At 38.6% G+C, this 24442-nt stretch overlaps 1 protein-coding gene and 1 long non-coding RNA gene across 2 annotated transcripts; one reads left to right on the forward strand and one right to left on the reverse strand.

The window, feature by feature from the left end:
• Positions 1-43: 43 nt before the first annotated feature.
• On the reverse strand, positions 44-1421 carry LOC134795595 (uncharacterized). The gene is made up of 2 exons (XR_010144828.1): positions 939-1421; positions 44-902 (listed from the first exon to the last, which is right to left on the reverse strand). It is a non-coding gene; the product is annotated as an uncharacterized LOC134795595 (long non-coding RNA).
• Positions 1422-3162: 1741 nt separating this feature from the next.
• LOC134795589 (palmitoyl-protein thioesterase 1-like) lies at positions 3163-23916 on the forward strand. The gene is made up of 6 exons (XM_063767484.1): positions 3163-3301; positions 6629-6866; positions 8541-8705; positions 22422-22547; positions 22870-23020; positions 23456-23916. The coding sequence occupies exons 1-6, from the start codon at positions 3208-3210 to the stop codon at positions 23621-23623; spliced, it is 942 nt and encodes a 313-aa protein (XP_063623554.1). The 5' UTR covers positions 3163-3207; the 3' UTR covers positions 23624-23916.
• The last annotated feature ends 526 nt before the right edge of the window (positions 23917-24442 follow it).

Below are 24442 nucleotides of genomic sequence, written 5' to 3' on the forward strand. Positions count from 1 at the left end.
GTGTAGCCGCGCGCGTCAGTTGACATATTCAGCGGTTAAAGAGTTAATAGGCTATCATTGACTATATAGGATGTATAAGTTGAAGACAAATGCGTTCTTCGATTTAGACAGCTTTTGTAGATGGCTCTGTACTCTGGTTGTCAAAAAACATTTGATAATTCAGTTACCTTACCACAAAAGATATGGAATCGTAGAGCGCCATCTACTTTAGTTGTTAAAGTCGGGGATACTATTTTTTCATAAATCAATTTATTAACAATGTATTAATCTGATAGCAGAGAATAGTGTTAATTTTCATACACCGCTGCGTTGTAGATGGCCCAATAAAAGCATTTTATACTTCGTTATTTTAGCATTAGAAAAATACTACACGATATTGACGTGTCTCTTTATTGAAAAACACTTGAAAAATAAGGAAGTCACAGCAAATATAAAACAATTATATAGCATATATGTTCATTTACATTTTTTTGGTTTCATAAGCAATTCTTACAATTTTACTTAGAGTTTTACAATAAAAAGACACGCAAAGATCGTGTAGTCTTTTCTGATGCTAAAAAAAAACGAGGTATACACGTAAAAACTATTTAATGGCGCCATACCTATTTGAAACTTCTCAGAGAGTTCACTGGATAGTGTTGAATCTGGGCGTAAAGGAAACTATGATGAGTCCATATGAAGAGTATATTGTCGAGGATTAGGCACTGATACAAATTTAGTCTGTTAGCAGCAAGGTCGAAACGAATGTGACGGCATCACGCACGCGAACAAACGCTGTATATTTATTCAAACATTTAAACTTGTTCCACGTGCGTTTATGCAGTAACCTATAAAACAATTTTTTTAGTTTACGAAGACACTTTCCAACAGATAACACTATTAAATATACAAAACTACAATGCCTATGGTATCGCTGGGGCGATGCGGTTGAAGCGGACTTGCGCGATCTCCATGCCGATAACTGGCGGGAGATGGCACAGGATCGAGACGACTGGCGTGTACTCGTGTCGGAGGCCAAGACTCATTTTGGGTCGCTGCGCCATTAAGTAAGTAACTAAGTACAATGCCTATGATGGTTTTACTACATTTTCATTGTGCTTGCCTGTGGCAGCGGTTAGACAAGTACGAAGATATAAAATATCGATATGGTGACAGTTTAAATGTTTTCATATTCACTCACACTATAACAATGATGAGATACGCAGCGTTGTATAGAGGTTGTCAGTCTTCCATATTTACTAGCTTATTTTTCTTTAGTACGTACACTGAAACACACGGACGGACGGACGGATGGTACGAAGACTGAAATACAGAATCTCATTTTTGTTACAAACTATGTTATTTAATTGGCAATCGTGATTTTATATTATGTAGTCTATTGAATTAGGTACTTATTAATAAAACTTATAATTACTATTACTACTAAACGATAAGTACAGGGAAAATTCTCAAGCCAATAAATTTGAAACAAAAAAAAATTTAAATAATTTAAATTTGTACGGAACCCTCGGTGGGCGAGTCCGACTCGCACTTGTCTGGTTTTACAAAGAATGTGATTCTAAAGCGTTTATAATAAGTTTCATCTGGTAAAACCCGCAATACATAATTATAGAGTTAATAACCTTACATAAGTGATATTTTTTATATAATTAAGGTAGGTATGTACTTAGTACAAGTGGAATTTATCTCAATTGCTTATACGAGGTGGGGTCAATATATTAGGGGCTCACTCTTTCATTAAGCAAAATGTGAGACGCAATACACATTGAACAACGATATTGGACAGATGGAATACCACTCTAATATCTACTTTATTTTGCTAAGGGTGGTATTCCGCCACCTGTCCAATGTCATTGCGTCTCACTCTTTCATTAAGCAAAATGTGAGACGCAATACACATTGGACAAAGGTATTGGACAGATAGAATACCACCCTTAGCAACACGCCACCCAATTGTATGATGCTTGTAATATTGACCTTGGAATTATTACAACAAGGCAAAAAATCAAATATATAAAAACCATCCGTAAATTTCCAACGATGTTTACCAAAGAACTAACCGACAATATATGGTTAAATCAAATAAAAATCAAAGAAATCATTTTGTTACTGAAAGCATTCTGTTCTGAGTGAATAAAATATTGTAAATCGTGATAGGACTACAACGAAATCAAATTGATTATTAAACTTTTCTTGTATATAGCTATTTTTTTAATTTACTTACCCACCAAAATGTTGCGAAAATCACCCCCAAACAATGTTAGCATAAGACCATAGAAGACCATAAAAGTAATAAAACATGGTCTTCTCTTCCCAGAGTGACACAAGCCTACGTCACAATAACATTGGCACTTTGTATTATATAGCGCTATCGCATATTATCATATAGCGCTGTCGCATGATGACTATTGATGACGTAGGCTTGTGTCAGTCAGGTGACCTAGAAAAGACGGGAAGAGAGTACCAGGCGGAGTATATTATTATACCATGCATAAGACCGGCAACGTGTACCTACTCTAAAGTCCGTTCAAAAACGAGAACATTCATTTGCACTCATCTGTTTTACTTTATTGTTCAGACGGGTTACAAAATAAGTGAAAATTTTAATTTGAAAATGAAAAAAAAAATACGCACGTAAAAATTCATACGATTTTAAATTTTTTCTTTAAAGTTGCGTTAAAACCGCTTTTTTTTCACAATTTTAAGTGTTTTGGAACGCCCCACGTTAGGATACTTTAGGATATAATGCACACGCGTTTCGGCGCATGATTTAATTACGAGCAACCACCGAAAGGACTCACTTGTGTGTTGTTTAATGGTATTTTAACAATTTCTTAGACGAGCGTTTCTTTTATTTTTTGCAATTTTTATATATTGTGACCTTTTTTGCCATTTTTGTGTTATTTCTAGTCAGGATCGCGAACCCTTTTCATCCTTATAGGAGAAATAAAGTGTCTTAAAATTTCCATACATTTTTTAAACTTTCCTTTTTGTTACCGCCATACAAAGTATATGGGGTAATGGTAACACCATAGGAAAAAAACTCTGGGACATTTTTTTATCCCATTAGGAAAGATCTCGTGATTCTGAGTAGAAATAACACAAAAATGGCAAAAAAGTCACAATATATAAAAATGGCAAAAAATAAAAGAAACGCTCAGACATTTTCTGGTTTTTGGCGTTGCAGTTCAGTGCCTGGTGTTTACAATGAAGTTGTTGGTTTCTTTATTGTTTATAATTCATATCGCGGTTGCTGAAGAAAACCAAACAGTTTTGCCTATTGTATTATGGCATGGAATGGGTAAGATATTTTTATGTTTTGTTATTATAATATTCTACCAAGGAGTTATTCCTACTAAACTTCCTAGGTAAGCAAAAAGTTAATTTTTACTAGTGGTAACAATTCGATGGTGACAGGTGGGAATAACTTTAGAAGGATTCATCCAGAAATCGTGTACAACGTTATAACGTATATAGTAGTGTCCGACCGAAACATGTTTTTTTGCCGAAACCGAAACCGAAACCGAACCTTTTGTAGATTTGTTAAAATCGTTGAAAAAATGTCATAAAACCGCTTTTACACATATTATGGGGCTGTCAACACTCAACACCCAATGTCCTTGAAATGTATGTGTTACTTAAGCAGTTTTTTAAGAAAATTACTAGAGTTAGACCAAGATAATTCTGCAACGATTTTGATAACACACGCAGTGCAAGTGTTATTTTAAACGTCAAAACTTCTATGAAATTATGACGTATAAATAACATTTGCACTAGTTGCACTGCTAATACTGCTATCAAAATCATTGTAGAATTTTCTTGGTCTAACTCTATTCATTCACCAGTCAAGCTATCATGTAGATATAGGGTCAACTAAAAAACCAACCATAAACGCGAGCGCAGCGAGCGCGAAATTTTTTGTTGACAAATATCGCAAGGCCGGGTACCGATCTTCAACTAGGCCTAATAGTCCGAAGTTCCCCAGTGAGGCGAACTTTCATGCGAAGTTAAAGCCGTGCTTCAGGCTTCAGGATAAGTAGTTGAGCACAGACTTCAACCAATGACCATTGTATTAAAAACCGAGACCGCAGGCCGAGCATGGCGCAGCGAGGCTAAATGCTAAGCTGATGTAGAGGACATGTGGAACACAAACCAATGGTAAATTGAGGTAAAAAGTGAGGCTAAGGTCGAGCATTAGTATGATAAACTGTACTGGGGACACTTTTAAGAGTTTTTTCTTCGTTTTAATCAATTGTCAGCTGTTCAGCCTCGCAAAATATAAACTATTGAGAAAATCAACTTTGAGCGTAGCCTTAAGCCTAGCTTAAAATTTGCCATTAGAGGTACTTATGTAGGAAAAGGAATAAGTGAGTGAATAAGAGCAAAAAAGACATCGTTCGACTCGGGCCGACCTGATACTGGGGGCCCCGACATGCTTAATCCGGCCCTGCTTAAAATCACCATTAAACGGTTCTAATGTAGTGAGGAAGCCGGACGAGTCCCGATAAGGCCTAGTTTACTCTCTGGGTTAGAATATCAGTCTGATGGCAGTCGCTTTCGTAAAAACTAGTGCCTACGCCAATTCTTGGGATTAGTTGTCAATTGGACCCCAGGCTCCCATTCCCATTGCCACGGCCCGGCAAAAATTCCGGTATCACGCGAGGAAGATGATGAGTTTTCTTATTATTCTCTTGCCCAGGGCCCAGTAACATGCGTCAGTGCTATCTCATTCACACCGATACAATTAGACAGTGTGCGCGTTATAGGTATTGACAGCCTCTTAAGACTGCGTCGACCGTCCAGTGGCGCCCTCATTAGTGGAATTGTATTTTATTATAAACCAATTAATTTCTGTACCTATACATGAATCAATATATGTAGGTATTAATATTGTTGTCCTACTTATTCCCCAACTTTTGGTCTTTCTCCGAAGTACCATTTCGTAAGTTTCGGGCCGGCCGAAAGGTTCGGCCAGTTTTTGGCCGAAACCGAAACTCCAGCCGAAACATGATTTTTTGGCCGAAACTGGCCGAAACCGAAACCGAAACCGAACCTTCGGTCGGACACTAGTATATAATAATATACTTGGGTATGTAACCAAGGTAGCTAGACTAGTTAACTAGCTAGTAACCAAATATATAACCAAGGCAGATAATAACAAAATACTACATGTTTTTTTCATACGCTGCATAAAATTAAAAAATATTTGAAAAACTAAGCATAAATTATGCAAATTAAATGCATTGTTAGTGGATTTTTTGTCACCACAGTATTTAATATGGTGTAAGACTCCTCATGTGATAGTGATAGCTCAATTTAATAACTTTAGTCCTAAAAGTACACGTGATCTCGAATAAGAGGAGGGGGAGCGTCACAGATTGTATAATAGTTCTTACGAACAGATACTTATCTCTCAAAGAAAACGCAAATACCTACCGGTTTGATACCTACACAAAAATACAATGGAGTGACCTTCAGCGCGCCGTTCCCCGCACCGCGCGCACCGGCACAACGCTAGGGTTGCCGACGCGACGCTTAGAAATTTTTATACGTGTGAAGACCGGTCTCTAATTCGATTGATCAAACTATCAAACTAACATTAGAACTTGCCATAAAGTATATAACAGCATAGCGTTAAATAACTACATTTAAGCAAGTTAAATTGCAATAATTTATAGTATTCCGTTTATGCGTTAGGTTAGGGTAGTGTTTGCGAAATACTCATTTTAAAAGGTTATATGTCCCTGCAGTGACCGCAGTGTTTACGCCGTCTTATAAACCACGCAATGAACCCAGAAAGAATTAGTTTTAAAACTTCGTGTAATTTAAAATCAGATATCGATTAATGTTACGCAATAAAGAAAAATAATAGAGAACCCATGATTACAGGCAATTCATTGTAAGATAACCAGAGCATTATAAATGAGTACCTATTTTCCGGTGTAAAATTAAGATCTTACTGTCGATAAAATAAATATTTACCAAGTTAGCTACCTATTTCAAATAGATATCTAACTAACTATTATAGGTACATTTGTCGTAATAAACACTACATGTTTAATTAAAGTAATTCAAAAGTACCTACGTAGCTTGTAACTATCTTAAAAATTGTCAGTGCGGCGCGCGGTGACGTGCGTGTGTGATCGCGTGTGGCAAGTTGGCAACCAACTGGCTTGCTTTTCTACCGTGAACGGGAGCAGAATCGTAGGTATAAATCCGAGCTCGCGCGGAGAGTTCCATAGGCCTGGTAGCGTTAAAATCACGAAATAGCACAGAATATATAAGTAATAGTACTATCGTACAACCGAAGTTTGACAGCGATTCAGGGTCGAATTATGATATGATCCCTTTCTAACTTATGACACTATTCCTTTCAACTATTTCGGGGTTGTCAAAATTCAAGTAATTATCTTATCTGTGGTCGTGCACGCAAAGGGACGTCAAGTTTTGTCAACCCTAATAATTGCTCGGACCAATGCTGAGCCGAACGGAGCCGAGTTTGCACGAAGTTAGGAGTGTCTCCCCACTGGAAATAGCACCACATTTGGGGCGTAGTCAAACTAAAAAAAATTGAATAGGTATGATTTATAATTTTTATAAATGAACCCAAACTATCTTCAATTGACAGGAGACACATGCTGCCTTCCCATCAGCACAGGAGTCCTAAGACTCTTCCTATACAAATACATCCCGAACGTCTACATCCTATCCATGAAAACTAACGACGATAGTATAACGGCATTGGAAGACAGTTACTTATTGAACCCTAACAAGCAAGTGATCTACGCTTGTATGATGCTGGAAAAACATCAGTACTTGAAGAATGGGTTCAATGTTATTGGACTCGGGCAAGGCAGTTTGTTCCTGTAAGTTTTTACATGCGTCCATGAATCTAGTATTAAACTGGATTGGGCATGAGTGGTGGGGATAACTGACAGAACGGGATAGTCTTACGTATCTTTCAGTAGGAGTAACAAAGAAAGCGCTATTATTGTTTGTCCCAGTCTCACATATTTTTTGTTCCCCACCATTTTTTTAGTATGGATAATGGTGGGCAACAAATAAATTCGACCAATCACAGTGTCGCATTGGCGTATGTTTTGTCCCTCACCGTGGCACGCGTATACCACTTCTATACGATCCTACCTTCTATGATGCAGTCAGTGCCTCTTATCGTTAAAGTGCCGGTTTGAACACATTGTTTAGTACAGTTTAAGCTCAGCCGATCTTAAAGCTCTTTCCCACGGAACATCCCTCCCGCCAACAGAATGCTTCTGTGGACGTTACCATATTAGCACGTATAATTATCAATAGGGATCCTGCAGAAAACCGTACCCGTATAAAACGGAATATTCAGTGGGCAAGAGCCCTCACACCCCATCAGGAGCAAGCGTGGCTCACTCCGTGGTTTCGTCGCGTCGCTATAAGTAGGTACATGCGGCCCACACCAATTTTGGTGTCTAGCAGTAGTAGTTGCCGCGCACCGCTACGGAACGGACGCCTGCTCGCGTTTTAGCTTATATCTCTCGTAATAGATGCGTTTTGGTAGAGAGTGAACCTTCTGTACCTAGTACTATTATTTATTCTGTACCAGGAACAAGAGCATACTTCATATAAAGAACAGATTCTGGCTGCGTTGTTTTCCCGTTGTCCTTTGTTGGTTTTGATTTTGATGATGATGTTGGTTTTGTAAAGTTTCCCTCTATCTGTGAATTATTTTAAGAATTCATACGCACAGGTTTAGAGTGGTTACACTGGTTCACTATTGGTCTTCGGTAAGTAGGTACCTAGGTTTCAATCGAAGGTGACATCTGGATCTTTCATGTAGAGCCTGTGCGGAAAGAGAAGAGTCGTAAATTTATAAATGGGTTCCCTTACATTCCGCGATACCTACCTCTTGACGTGAAATTTCTCCATGCCATACAAACTACCAGACCAAAGTAGCTTTTAAATATAGGCGCAAATACAGTTGAATGTCTTTGCTTAATTTTCTAGAGTCCGTCTAAGCTAATTCTGCACCGAATTTAATACATACAACGAAGTGTGGGATCTCACAAACGTCATATTTTCATGAAAATATGACAATTATGATGACATTCCCACACTTTGTCATCAGGTAATCACAAATGCCAATGCAGAGTTAACTTGGTCCAACTCTAATTGCGTGTACAAATCTAATTCGTCAATAGCACGCCATTCGCGGAACATTTGCTATTTGGATCGCTAAATGCTTGCGTATATATTCGTACCCCCTTATTCATAAACTCGCTACAAACCTCAATTAACTAATAATCGTTTGTCCTTATCTGTCATTTTGACTTATGTATATTTTGTAAGAAAGGGATAAGTAATACATAATTTAACTAAAGCAGGTCCGTAAAGTTTGATGAATAAGGGGGGTAGTAATTACGATGTGCAGCGTGACGAGCGCAAGAGATTCTCAAATCGTGCGCTAGAGACGCGCAGCGCATTCTCGATATCTGACCGGGCCTTAAGAAAATCAAACGACAAAGTTATTTTTTTTAACACAACATTTTTAGTCGAGCTGTAATCCAGCGGTGTGGCCACAAGCTGCCTCCCATCAAAAACTACATTTCTCTCGGAGGCCCGCAGCAGGGGATATCCGCCATGCCACACTGTATAGCCGTGACCAACCGGACTTGTAGCGCGATGCAAGAACTACTTGAATTTGCGGCGTATCACAGGTGAGATTGTTGTCTTTGTAAGCTTAGGATTAACTTCACATGCTGGCTATGCTTAGTTCAAATATGTACCTATCGATACAAGTTGTTTTGCATCAAGAAGGACATTTCTTTCGGAGGCCCATATTAGCAGCGGATTATCCGGCCTTCCGCGCCAGTGTCACACCAGACTTGTAGCTCGATGAAAGAGCTACTTGAGTTTGCGGCGTATCACAGGTGGGTGTCCTTCTGAATCCCTAACAATGTTTGTCCTAAAGTCACTTGCCCTAACTAGTTTGTCCTAATAGGCATGTGTCCTAAAGTCTTTTCTCCTATCTTTGCATTCCCTAATATTGTTTGTCATAATTATCAGTTGTCCTAACACTCGTATACCCTATTTTTGGTTTCCCTATTATTGAATAACCGATTTTTTTTGTCCTAATATGTTTTTCCCTAATGACACTTTCCATATTGAGTATTTATCCTAATGTTATGTAGCATAATTCTTTTTTTGCCTAATTATTGATAGGCCTAAAAACTATATATCCTAACCATCATGTTACCTAATTTTACTTAGCCTATCGTTGCTTGACCTGACACTCGTATGCCCTAATTTTGATTTCCCTATTTCGTTTCGTTTTTACAATGGTCGGAGTTCTAAACCTAACCTAACCCACTTTTGTGGCAGCAGTTCGTTTTTGCGAGGATCACAGTTATAATCTAACCTAACCCACTTTTGTGGCAACAGTTCGTTTTTGCAACGATCGCAGTTCTAACCTAACCTAACCCACTTTTGTGGCAGCAGTTCATTTTTGCGAGGATCACAGTTCTAACCTAACCTAACCCACTTTTGTGGCAACAGTTCGTTTTTGCAAGGATCGCAGTTCTAACCTAACCTAACCCACTTTTGTGACATCAGTTCGTTTTTGCGAGGATCACAGTTCTAACCTAACCTAACCCACTATTGTGGCAACAGTTCGTTTTTGCAAGGATCGCAGTTCTAACCTAACCTAACCCACTTTTGTGGCAGCAGTTCGTTTTTGCGAGGGTCACAGTTCTAACCTAACCTAACCCACTTTGGTGGTAACAGTTCGTTACCATTCATTATGGAAAGTAATTGTTATGACAATTGATCAATAGGAAAAGTAACTGTTATGGCCAGTGGCGTAGCTAGGGGGGGGGCGGCCCGCCCCGGGTGTCACCCATTTGGGGGGTGACACCCGACCGTAAACATCAGTAGTGCCATCTATAAAAATTCGTAAAACTGTGGTAGATTGCACAACCGCCATTAAGGAAATAATATACAACATGCCCACGAGGAACCCGAGAGATTTTGACAGAATATTCCTGATCATATTTAAAGACTAAAATGTCCTATAAACTGTTTTGGAATTCGCCTAGTTTCATAGTCCAGTAGCACCAGCATAGCAATGTACAGTCACCTGCAATAATATGTTACTCCGTGAAGGCCGCAAAAATATGTGACACGCTCTCATGGCTCTACAAATAAGATCGTGTCAGATATTTTTGCGGCCTTCGTTGTGTAACATATTATTGCAGGTGACTGTACAAATTGCAGAACATTCCCAAAAAGCGGAAACGTTCTCGAGAATGTTCTCAGAACATGGAAATTACTGTTCCGCCATCTTGGTTTTTTTCCTAAAAAACTTTTTTTTGACATAGGAATCTAGAGGCCTCTATCTCCCGCCATGCCAAATCTCAGCGCGCTCACACCAACTTGAAAAAAATTAAAAAAAAGTCGGCCATTTTTTTTTAATGCAGTTTGTTTTGTCTCGGGGACCTCTATGACATTTGGTCGAGCACCCCCCACCTATCACGCACCGTTTAAAAGTTGCCATACAAAATAAAAGTGGCCAGTTTTCCCGCAATTGTAGCATTTTTCCAAAAAAACTATTTTTGATAGGTATTTAGGGGATCCCGAGATTCCGTGGCCAAAATTTCAGCGCGCTAGTGCAAACTTGAAAAAATTAAAAAAAAAGTCGGCCATATTGAAAAAAAACATGGCGGCGTGAATATGACATTTGGTCGAGCACCCCCCACCTAGGTCTGACCGTTTGGCCGGGCCGTCATACATTTTTCTGACCGGAAGCGGTAGACCAAAAGTCGGAATTTTCTGGGGGTAAGGATACTAAAGCCTGACAACAGTTTATTTGACCCTCGCCATTTTGCGGATTTTCAATGGTACTAATTTCTTTTACTGGCAACAAGTACTCTTTGACAACGAACGTTGGATGTCATCGAATGTCACCGATGTAAACAAACGGAAAATATCTACGAATATATTCAAATATAAACGGTTTTATTACAAAAATGCCAAATAAATTACCAGAGATGCGAAAAAAATTGTAGTGAATGCAATCAAATAGCTTAAAAAAGACGAAGGATTACATAGCATTCCAATAAACAATGTTTTAAAGTTGGTTGTTGACATGACCGGTATTGACATTTTATAGTGCGGTTTTATTGAACTGGTTAGTTGTTAGGTTTAAACTTTAATATTTCATTTAAGGTTTGTTTGTTATGTAGATCGACGATAATAATCCTGTAATCGAATTGGAGACTGAACGTTTTATAATCGAGGTTGGTGGTCCTGAAAGCGACACAACATCTGATGAAAATCAGACTTCGTCAGAGTAAGAAGACGAAGAATATAATAATACTAGCTTTTGCCCGCGGCTTCGCACGCGCAGGAGAGTTTTTTTAATTTTGTTTTTTTTTTTACGGACTGAACAGTGACTGACCTTAGTCTCACCTGCTGGAAAGTGATGACAAGGCCGAAGGTGTAGCTCACTATTTCAGTAAAAGTTTATTCACAGTATTCACTCTTGACTTGAAGACACCGAATTGTAATTATATCGATTAATCGAGCTCGACTTATTTAATATAATCTAATGTACGTTTTGTACCTAACACCTTTTAATTTATATTTTTTATTTATGTAGTTGTAGCCTTTTGTACCTATAGCACCTCCTTATACACTACATTAGTGGTTCTCCCTTGGATTGCTAGAGGACGATAAACATTGGGACTCAACTTTAGAGGAAGCTGCGTTGTGCGATTCTCCCTTCAAGCTGCGTGAACTTTTCATAATAATGTTAGTTTTTTGTCAACTTACTGACCCGTTAAGTCTCTGGGAAAAATATAAGGACAGTTTTTCGGACGACATTAAACGGCAACTTGAGAGAGAATTGCAAAATGGTGCGGAGTTTTACATGGATGAAGTGTATCAGTGTGTGTGATTTGCTGATACCTAGCGGAGGTGTCACGGTTTACCTCGGGGTGGGTTTGCTGATACCTAGCGGAGGTGTCACGGTTTACCTCGGGGTGGGCTTGCTGATGCTGATACCTAGCTACTGCTTCTCTGTGTAGGTACATCAGGGTTCATTTTTTGGTAATTGCTTACGGCAGCTTGGTGATCTGATGATTTGTTTTGCATATATTTATTTGCGGCAGCTTTTAGTTGTTTGTTCCATGTAGTATTCGTGAACCTGGCACGGCGTTTTTTAGTAACTGTTTTGGTAGCGGTAAGAGATAATTATGAGTCTGATTCTAAATGGGGTGGTAATCTCCTCATTCCATCTCGTGGTAATCTTCTTGGCAACCACAGAGAGGAGTGAAGAAGGGGGCTCTGATATTGTGGGTCTTACGAGTAATTCACTGCGAATATATACGTCAAAATGACCGCTAGACAAATCACTTGAAAATCTTAGTCGGCCCACCGGATTACCCACAGTACCAACTCTCATATATAGCTCATTGCTGCGGTAAACTTCGAAAACCCACGGAAACAGTTGTCCTGCCGCTACCAACTCGCAGAGACTACCGTCAGTAAACGGGCGCGACATTTCAAGGCAGTATTCAACGGAGCTGGAGTAATTATCACCGTTACTGTTAATGAGACATAATAACAAACTCCTCCCAGTTGGCCACCACGTGACTAACGATTTGCTCGCGCACCTCCCTGGCCATCACCTGCGTATCATACAGAAGATAGGAGATGGCGCGAAACAGCCGGCCTAGCCAAGGTTACAATCGCTATCGCTTCGACAACGAAAAGCATTATGTCTCTCTATCACTCTTCCATATTAGCGCGACAGTGACAGTTGCGTTTCGATCGCTATGGAGAGTAAGCGATTGGCATCTTGGCTACGCGGCCTGACAGGCTCCATCTCCAATTATAGGTACTACGGTGTGAGCCAACATGGTCCCATCCAGTGTTGGCCGTAATGGTTAATTCTAATTAACAATTAATCAATTGCATTAACCATTAATTCCGCAATTAATCAATTGCATTACGCATCAATATAATTAAAATTAGTTAGAATTGAAGTTTGAGACGTTTAATTACATTGATTGTCAATCTGCACTAACGTTTAATGGAATTAAATAATTTATTTCATAAACTAATAATTAATGTTACTTTTGCTTGGAACTATTAAAATTATAAATAAAAATAACCATTAATACAAGCTTCAGTGAATTATCAGATCGTGATACATATTTTAACATGAGACTCTACACTATATGTTTCTATACACTCATTATAGGTGTATTCCTATTTGTCGCTGCCATATGTGAGTTGGAGACAAATGGGAAACGGGGACAAATGGGATTTGTATGCAGAACCTATTCCATCTGTTCCAGGTGGGAACAAATGGGAAAACATCAGAAAATGATGTGTTCCCATTTGTCCCCACCTTATTGGTGTGGAGACAAATGGGAAACGGGGACAAATGGGATTTATATGCAGCGTCTATTCCATCTGTTCCAGGTGGGAAAAAATGGGAAAACATGGGAAAATGATGTGTTCACATTTGTCTCCACACCAATAAGGTGGGGACAAATGGGAATGTTTTATACGAATGAATATGAACGGCGGGAAACAAAAGGGATACGCCCGATATTAGTGTTCCCATTTGTCTCCGCTCCAATGAGATGGGGAAAAATGAAAATATTTCTATGCAGCGTCTTTTCCCATGTTTCTATACACTCATTATAGGTGTATTCCTATTTGTCCCTGCCATATGTGAGTTGGAGACAAATGGGAAACGGGGACAAATGGGATTTATATGCAGAGCCTATTCCATCTGTTCCAGGTGGGAACAAATGGACATACGTCAGAAAATTATGTGTTCCCATTTGTCCCCCCCTTATTGGTGTGGAGACAAATCCTAAACGGGAACAAATGGGATTAATATGAGGCGTCTATTCCATCTGTTCTAGGTGGGAACAAATGGGAAAACATCGGAAAATGATGTGTTCCCATTTGTCTCCACACCAATAAGGTGGGGACAAATGGGAAATATTTATATGCAGTCTTTTCTTACATGTTCCCCGCGGGGACAAATGGGAATACACCCATTATTGGTTATAATGGGTGCATTATTGGTGTATTCCCACTTGTCCCCTATGCATGTGTCCTACGCCATACATGAGAAGGGACAAATGGGAATACATCATTTTCCGATGTTTTCCCATTTGTTCCCGATTCGCGTGACCTACGCCATGCATGAAGCTGGGACAAATGGGAATGTTTTATATGAATGAATATGAACGGCGGGGAAAAAAAGGGATACACCCGATATTAGTGTTCCCATTTGTCTCCGCTCCAATGAGATGGGGAAAAATGGAAATATTTATGTGCAGCTTCTTTTCCCATATGTTTCTATACACTCATTATAGGTGTATTCCTATTTGTCCCTGCCATATGTGAGTTGGAGATAAATGGGAAACGGGGACAAATGGGATTTATATGCAGAGCCTATTCCATCTGTTCCAGGTGGGAACAAATGAGAAAACATCGCAAAATGAAGTGTTCCCATTTGTCCCCACCTTATTAGTGTGGAGACAAATGGGAAACGGGGACAAATGGGATTTATATGCAGCGTCTATTCCATCTGTTCCAGGTGGGAAAAAATGGGAAAATGATGTGTTCCCATTTGTCCCTTCTCTCATGTATCGCGTAGGACACGTGGATAGGGGATAAGTGGGAATACGCCAACAATGCACCCATTATAACCAATAATGAGTGTATTCCCATTTGTCCCCTCGGGGAACATATAGGAAAAGACTGCATATAAATATTTCCCGTGTGTCCCCACCTTATTGGTGTGGAGACAAATGGGAACACATCATTTTCCGATGTTTTCCCATTTGTTCCCACCTGGAACAGATGGAATAGACGCTGCATATAAATCCCATTTGTCCCCGTTTCCCATTTGTCTCTACACCAATAAGGTGGGGACAAATGGGAACACATCATTTTCTGATGTTTTCCCATTTGTTCCCAACTGGAACAGATGGAATAGGCTCTGCATAAGAAATCCCATTTGTCCCCGTTTCCCATTTGTCTCCAACTCACATATGGCAGGGACAAATAGGAATACACCTATAATGAGTGTATATAAACATATGGGAAAAGACGCTGCATAGAAATATTTTCATTTTTCCCCATCTCATTGGAGCGGAGCCAAATGGGAACACTAATATCGGGTGTATCCCTTTTGTTCCCCGCCGTTCATATTCATTCATATAAAACATTCCCATTTATCCCCACCTTATTGGTGTGGAGACAAATGTGAACACATCATTTTCCCATGTTTTCCCATTTTTTCCCACCTGGAACAGATGGAATAGACGCTGCATATAAATCCCATTTACTCCGTTTCCCATTTGTCTCCACACCAATAAGGTGGGAACAAATAGGAACACATCATTTTCTGATGTTTTCCCATTTGTTCCCACCTGGAACAGATGGAAGAGGCTCTGCATATAAATCCCATTTGTCCCCGTTTCCCATTTGTCTCCACACCAATACGTTGGGGACAAATGGGAACACTTCATTTTCCGATGTTTTCTCATTTGTTCCCACCTGGAACAGATGGAATAGGCTCTGCATATAAATCCCATTTGTCCCCGTTTCCCATTTGTCTCCAACTCACATATGGCAGGGACAAATAGGAATACACCTATAATGAGTGTATAGAAACATATGGGAAAAGAAGCTGCACAGAAATATTTCCATTTTTCCCCATCTCATTGGAGCGGAGACAAATGGGAACACTAATATCGGGTGTATCCCTTTTGTTCCCCGCCGTTCATATTCATTCACATAAAACATTCCCATTTATCCCCACCTTATTGGTGTGGAGACAAATGTGAACACATAATTTTCCCATGTTTTCCCATTTTTTCCCACCTGGAACAGATGGAATAGACGCTGCAAATAAATCCCATTTACCCCGTTTCCCATTTGTCTCCACACCAATAAGGTGGGAACAAATAGGAACACATCATTTTCTGATGTTTTCCCATTTGTTCCCACCTGGAACAGATGGAATAGGCTCTGTATATAAATCCCATTTGTCCCCGTTTCCCATTTGTCTCCACACCAATAAGGTGGGGACAAATGGGAACACTTCATTTTCCGATGTTTTCTCATTTGTTCCCACCTGGAACAGATGGAATAGGCTCTGCATATAAATCCCATTTGTCCCCGTTTCCCATTTGTCTCCAACTCACATATGGCAGGGACAAATAGGAATACACCTATAATGAGTGTATAGAAACATATGGGAAAAGAAGCTGCACAGAAATATTTCCATTTTTCCCCATCTCATTGGAGCGGAGACAAATGGGAACACTAATATCGGGTGTATCCCTTTTGTTCCCCGCCGTTCATATTCATTCACATAAAACATTCCCATTTGTCCCAGCTTCATGCATGGCGTAGGTCACGCGAATCGGGGACAAATGGGAATACACCAATAAGCACCCATTATTACCAATAATTACCAGTAATGGGTGAATTCCCATTTGTCTTCGCGGGGAACATATGGGAAAACCCTGCATAAAAATACAGAGACAAAAATTACGATGTTTATTCTTGTTAATTGTTAATTATCAATCACATTTTTAATTTTCATTCAAAATTGATTTAATTTTTAATGGTTTGTAAAGCAATAACCATTAATTCTTTTTAATTGTTAGTGGTTCGAAATAAATTAATATTAATGCAAATTGATGATCAATGCAATTGATAATTAATTTCCCTTCAATGGTTAATGGTTAATGGCAATTAACCTTTTCAATGGTTAATTTTTAATGGTCAATTGCATTAACGTTCGGCCAACACTGGTCCCATCAATATCCAACAATTCAACAGCCATTGTAGGTATTAGTGAAATTTTCCCTGAGCTAATAGCTAAAAAAATTTACTTTAAGGCACTGCATTCTCAAAAGTCTGGATCACGAGTGGCTGTAAATCAGCGTGTATGTTACAACCGTCTATGCTATCTTCGTAATTAGCATTCCCCACCAGGGGCCATAGTTCACGTCGGCTACGTTATATTTTAATTTTGATCCCATTTTTGTAATTAGCGTCCCACAAAACCATGGAAATGATACCCATATTGATATTTTTAAATTTCAACCCCATTGCCCCCCCACCAGGGGGATGATTGTTCACTTCGGCTACGTTAATTTTAATTTTGATGCCATTTTTGTTATTAGCGTCTCAAAATACTATGAAAACGATACCCATATTGATATTTTGAGATATCAACCCTATTGGGGACTTTTCCCCCTCTTAGGGGTTCAATTTTCAAAAAACCTGAAACACGTGTTTACTCATTTATCTTTAGGAATACTCTAGGTGAAATTTGGAATAAAATAGTGTAACTAATCTTGTTTCCCCATACAAACTTTGGACCCCCATTTCACTCCTTTAGGGGATGAATTTTGAAAAATCCTTTCTTAGTGGACCCCTAGACCTTATAAGGAATCTAGTTGCCAAATTTGGACTTTCTAGTCCCAGCGGTTTGGGCTGTGCGTTGATTTAAGTCAGTCAGTCAGTCAGTCAGGTCTTTCACGTTTATATATTTAGATTGAATATTTAGAATCAGATTTTGACGAATAGGTAAATTGAAAGAACCGAATTCTCTGTAAGCAATGTCTTGACATTAGACGAGTATCAACCACGTATCAACATGAAGCCAATGCCCACTACCCTGACTATACATGACGTACGCACATTATTGCCATACGTAAGCTGTTTGCTGCGACACTATCTCAGGGTTAAATAAACTGTTGTCAGGCTTTACACCTAAACTATCGTGAATATTCATGGTATAAACTACGATAAATAAATAAATTCTCGTTCTCGAGAACATTCTCAGAAGTTACCGAGAAATTCTCATGTGGAAAGTTTCGCAACTTTGGAAAGTTTTTTTTTTAATTATGTGATTATTTCTGTAATTGACAAAAAAAAGTTAAAATTATTTTTGGGTGACAGTTTTACAAATTATAGCATTTACATTTTATGTACAAAAAATCGAAAAGCGAGAAATTCTCATGTGGAAAGTTTCGCAAATTTGGAAAGTTTTTTTTTAATTGTGATTATTTCTGTAATTGACAAAAAAAAGTAAAAAATATTTTTGGGTGTCAGTTTTACAAATTATAGCATTTACATTTTATGTACAAAAAATCGAAAAACAATTGTATTTTGGCGAAATTGACGTAAACTCTTTTAGTATTTTTTCCTTATTTTGGCCTCAGAAATGCATGCTTAAAATCTCTCGGGGTTCCTGGTATGTAACAATAATATGTTGGTGCCTCGTAGGTTTTTTTATTCAGAGAGTTCTTTTTAATTATGTGATTATTTCTGTAATTGAGAAGCTATGTCACTATTTCTAATTGGGTGACTCTGGACTATTTGAAATTCATTAAGAAATGGGATTTTACAGAATCTCTTTGAAATCGCGCACTTGGCAAAAAAAGTTTTTATTTTTTTTTTAACGTAAATTATTTGTATATCTTTCACGGGACAATGATGACTCGGACCTTTGGGAGGCGTGCGCGGAGCCCAGGCCAACATGTAGACCCTTATGACACTTATGAAATGTGGGTTACACCGAGCGGATGCTGTCCTTGCCCGTGTCATAGAACGCGCGCAGAGGCAACACCCGCCAGGGTGTGGACTATTGAGAGTTCATGGAATCTAAAATGAAAGCGATGGAGTAAATTGTGAGCTATAGAATATTAAACGTAATTTTATAATTGTAAAATATTAAACATATTTTACAATTTTGATTGAATTTTGGGGTGACACCCACAATTTCCGCCCCGGGTGCCACCCATGCTAGCTACGCCACTGGTTATGGCCATTAGGTCAAAACAGTTAGAGCATGTTATTTTATGCCAAACATTGTTAGGGATTTCGAAGAATATGGTAAAAAACATTAGGGATCTTGATAGTTATGTCAGAAATGCTTAGGACAAATGAGTCTTAGGCTAACCATTACATTATGGAAAATAATCGTTATGACAATTGATCGTTAGGGCACATGCCCATTAGGACAAACTAGTTAGGGCAAGTGACTTTAGGACAAACGTTGTTAGGGATTCAGAAGGACACCCGATGCATCAATGTCATATTTTATTGTCCGTGAAAACTTGTCAAAAAACAGTTTAAGGCACAGTATGTATAAGTTAGTCTATGAATTTACTAGAGTCGGTAGTGCTGCACTCTGGCGGCAGAACATTGCAGTAATATCCCCTATTTTTGCTTCGTTCGAATCATGGAAACTAAATTTGACTCAGGTACGCCCATATTTCATTTGCTATTAAGTACTTTGCCTAAAATGGTATATTTAAGATAGTAAAGAATTTAGTATTAAGTATGTATGATTGTAATCGGAGATGGTAATTCTATGCATAATGCCACAGCATAGAGAAATATAGTAAGACAAGAGTGATCACTCCATACATCAGTTTTGGTACCAAAAACATTAGTATTTTCATAGTCGACATCTAGCATTGAGTAGCGGAATTATCAGTAGGTATTTTAAGTAGCAGTAGTAGTACTGTCAAGTGACAATAGATGTAGCACCGACCAGAAACTCTAATCTCAACAACATAAGACTTGCTGCAATGATACCTACAGTAAAGGGTATACCAAGCGGGAACACCCAAATATTCCGAAATATGTTTTTCCGACTTTCATAACCTCGATTTTCATAATCACGATTTTTTATACGTCCGAAATATCGAAATCACGACTTTGAAAACCACGAAAGAAGAAAATCACGACTGCGCTATTTCCGAATACTTAAAATCCGATTGTCGTATGAACGAAAGCTTAAAGTTCCGATTTTTAAATAATCCGATTTTTTTTTTCCGAATTTGTCTATTCCGAAAAATCATTGACCAATCGGAAATAAAATAATTCGGAATTCAGAAATTCGATCTACTGTAAACTCGGAATAATGAAATTCGTGATTTTCAAAACGGAAGTAATTAAATGGTCAGCCGTTTTTAAAATTGATCTGCAAAAAAAATGCATTTAAATCATTTGGACATGCTAGAACTGCTACCTTTACAGAAACCAACTGCTACTAGAAAAGTGGGTTAGGATAGAACTGCAACCTTCACAGAAGCCAACTGCTACTAGAAAAGTGGCTTAGGTTAGAACTGCGACCTTTACGGAAACCAACTGCTACTAGAAAAGTGGGTTAAGTTAGGTTAGAACTGTGACCTTCACAGAAACCAACTCCTACTAGAAAAATGGGTTAGGTTAGGTTAGAACTGCGACCTTCACAGAAACCAACTGCTTGGTAGCCGTTGGTTTCTGGTGAAAAGTGGGTTAGGTTAGGTTAGAACTGCGTCCTTTACAGAAACAACTGCTACTAGAAGAGTGGGTCAGGTTAGGTTAGAACTGCGACCATCACAGAAGCCAACTGCTACTAGAAAAGTAGGTTAGGTTAGAACTGCGACCTTTACAGAAACCAACTGCTACTAGCGAAGTGGGTTAGGTTAGGTTAGAACTGCGACCTTCACAGAAACCAACTGCTACTAGAAAAGTGGGTTAGGTTAGAACTGCGATCTTTACAGAAACCAACTTCTACTAGAAAAGTGGGTTAGGTTAGAACTGCGATCTTTACAGAAACCAACTTCTACTAGAAAAGTGGGTTAGGTGAGGTTAGAACTGCGACCTTCACAGAAACCAACTGCTACTAGAAAAGTGGGTTAGGTTAGGTTAGAACTGCGACCTTCACAGAAGCCAACTGCTACTAGAAAAGTGGCTTAAGTTAGAACTGCGACCTTTACGGAAACCAACTGCTACTAGAAAAGTGGGTTAAGTTAGGTTAGAACTGCGACCTTCACAGAAACCAACTCCTACTAGAAAAGTGGGTTAGGTTAGGTTAGAACTGTGACCTTCACAGAAGCCAACTGCTATTAGAAAAGTAGGTTAGGTTAGGTGAGAAGTGCGACCTTTACAGAAACCAACTGCTACTAGAAAAGTGGGTTAGGTTAGAACTGCGACCTTCACAGAAACCAACTGCTACTAGAAAAGTGGGTTAGGTTAGAACTGCGACCTTCACAGAAACCAACTGCTACTAGAAAAGTGGGTTAGGTTAGGTTAGAACTGCGACCTTTACAGAAACCAACTGCTACTAGAAAAGTAGGTGTAGATTAGGTTAGAACTGCGACCCCTACAGTAAATAACTGTTTTTAAAAAATTAGGTTTAGGTTACGTTAGAACTGCTACCTCCCGTAGAAACGTAGGTACCTTTATTTTTTAACAAAAAATTCGGAATATCGTTATTCGGAATTTAAAAAATAGGAATCACGTCCAATCGGAATTCAAAATTTCGAAATTATGACAATTCGGAATTCGTGATATCAAAAATCGTAAATGTTAAATTCGGTGTTTCTCCCTATCGGAATTGTTATATTCGGAATTATGTGGTTCGGAATTTAAAAAATCGTCGGTTTTACTATTCGGAAATATAAAACTTCGTGATTTTCATCGTTCGGTAATTACGACAATCGGAATTTTGATGGGTCGAGCATTTAAAAATAGGAATAATAAAATTCGATATTTTAAAATTCGGCATAAAATATTTCGGAATTATGTAGTGTACCCATACCAAGCTACCTAATCTATTTTAAAGTCTGCCTATCCCAGGAGATTATTTCTCAACATACAGATAATGTAGCCGTTTTACAATTATGACTAGGTACAATCGATTAGCATAGGCGGTTACCGTGCAAACCCTAATTATCTAGGTAATCTAGTTAACCAATGCAACTGATTCTTCTAGAAAGTGCAAGTGTCGTAGCTTTAATGACGACAGCAGTTTACCTACTAATTACATTTCCGGTAATGACGCCCACAGAACAGATCAAAACTGTTTATTAAGTAGTTATTACGCAATAAAGGATTAAAACTTAAGACCAGTGGTTATTGGTTAACCACTATGGAAAAAATATTTTTTGCAAAGAACCACCAACTGTTTGGAAGGATATGCCTTTGATAATGAGAGTCAAAAAGGCTGTTCTGTTTATAACTTTGCGAAACATTGTTTTACTTAAATATATAAATTATAGACCTACCGCTTAAATGAGTCCTGGCCGCGTAGCCAAGATGCCAATCGCTTACGCTCCGTAGCGATCGAAACGCAACTGTCACTGTCACACCAATATGGAACAGTGATAGAGAGACATAATGCTTTTCGTTGTCGAAGCGATAGCGATTGTAACCTTGGCTAGGCCGGCAGGCGAGGACTCGTTTAAGCGGTCGGTCCATAAATGCGCATTATATAGCACATATAAGTTTACTTTAGGTAATTCTAAATAACACTTTTATAGTTTTCATTCATGCTCCACTATTGTTTTCCTTTGATTTTCGGCGCGTTTAATAATTTTATCTTTTTCCAGCATGACCCAAAACGCCCTTGTACAAGCGACATATTGGCACGACCCGCTCCGAGAAAATGAATATAAGAAGAAAAGCATTTTTCTCGCTGACATAAACAACGAGCAACGCACCAATGACCTTTACAGGTACCTAAAGAAAAAAAATTACATATACCTACCTATAATAGTCAAATATCAACTCAGCAACTCCAGGGCAACTTGGCATCCACACGTTGTCAAAGGCCCTTCCGCGAACATGATTTTGTTATCCACCTCACTATCGATCGTATATGCACGAGCGATAGAGAAGGAAATTAATCAAATTTGTATTTTCTATGTTCGCATTAGGTGGCTTTCAGGTTGTTATCGCGCGGTTGGAGTGTGATCATGGTAATATAACATCCTACCCTTCGAGTTACAAGCTTTATGTCAATGTCATAAGTGTCATTGCCTTACTTTGCCTACACAGGTCGAATCTTAAAAAGCTGCAGCACTTCGTGATGGTGAAATTTGAGAACGACAGTGTAGTGGAACCTCGGGAGTCGGAGTGGTTCGGCTATTACACGCCTGGACAGACGAAGGAATTGCAGACGCTACAGGAATCTAATATATATCTGGAGGTACTTAATTACTTGCTCTTTTTTGCTGCTTATTTCCAAAGTGGTAATCGTAGACGGGATTATAGTGAAAAGTTGATTTTAAATGGCTTTCTTAACGACATAGGTACTTTCGGGAAATTTAAAAATCGAACGCACTGCTATGTGTGGTGTACCATTACCATGTGCCTTGTTTGTCTGTGAGGAAAGAGAAGAGTCATAGAATGTACCTATATGGGCTCCCTTACATTTTACATTCCACGACTCTTCTCTATCATGTTTTTCGAAGGCAAAAAAGCCTGACCGGGAATCTTTTTAAAAATATTTTAGGATTACCAATATTATCATTTTACTAATGATTCCCTACTAACGAGTACTACATTGTGATAAGCAGATCAGGTAAGTGTACCTATGTGGCTTATCGCATATTTTTAAATTTTCTCTCATTTGTCATTTTAGGACCGCCTGGGACTACAGGAAATGGACCGTGCCGGTAAACTAGTTTTCCTTTCTCATCCCAAAGAACACCTTCAAATTGACGAGGCGTGGACGCTTAAAAACATCATGCCATATCTCGTTGATAAACCGATCAATCAATCTTCGGATTATGTGTCAATTAACATCTAAATTAACAGCTCGTAATGAGTAATCTAGTGAGATTGGTAATTTTTTTATCTGATAATGCAATATAACAACAACACAACAGCAACAACAACAATAACAACAACAATATTAGATATTATAAGGATACTGACCGAATTTTTAGTCATCTTTTTACATTTTTACCGAGAACGATTTTTTCTTCTTACCGAGGTTGGAATTAAACCCACGATTCTGACCACCGCACAAATATGAAAGGTTAAATCAGTTTAATCATTATTTAATTTATTAAGTATCATGTATCAGGGTGTTAAATAATTAATGCTACTCATGAATTACATTGTAAAACATTGAAGAGTGTTTTATTAATTTTATTTGGGTGTAAGTGCTTCCACTACCATTAGAACAATAAGTAGAAAGCTTGAAGAGGTAATGTCGTAAAATAGGTAATTGTTAAATTAGGACGAGTACTGTAAATGACACAATAAAACTTCAAATATTGTTTAATATGGTTGACATCAAAATTGTTTTACTTATTTTGTGACATTATCGACAGTGAATGTAATAGCAATAGCACAGGTTATTTTGTTAGAATCTTCAACGCCGAACGTCGATGTATCGACCTTACACATTCACTGCCAGTGCGAGCTACCTACGACCTACCTACCTACGAAGCGCCTACGAACAGAGAATCCGCCTAGCGGGTCGCTAGCAGTGAATGTGTTAAGGCGATTGACGATGTGACAACTGGTCAGACAACCGATCAGTCAAATACAACAGTGTACCTACCCAAACTCACTAACCCTTTAAGGCCTGTGCATACTGGCTGCGTGTGCGCGACGTGCA

Source organism: Cydia splendana, chromosome 12 (genome assembly GCF_910591565.1).
Source record: "Cydia splendana chromosome 12, ilCydSple1.2, whole genome shotgun sequence".
In the NCBI taxonomy this organism is placed as follows: domain Eukaryota; kingdom Metazoa; phylum Arthropoda; class Insecta; order Lepidoptera; family Tortricidae; genus Cydia; species Cydia splendana.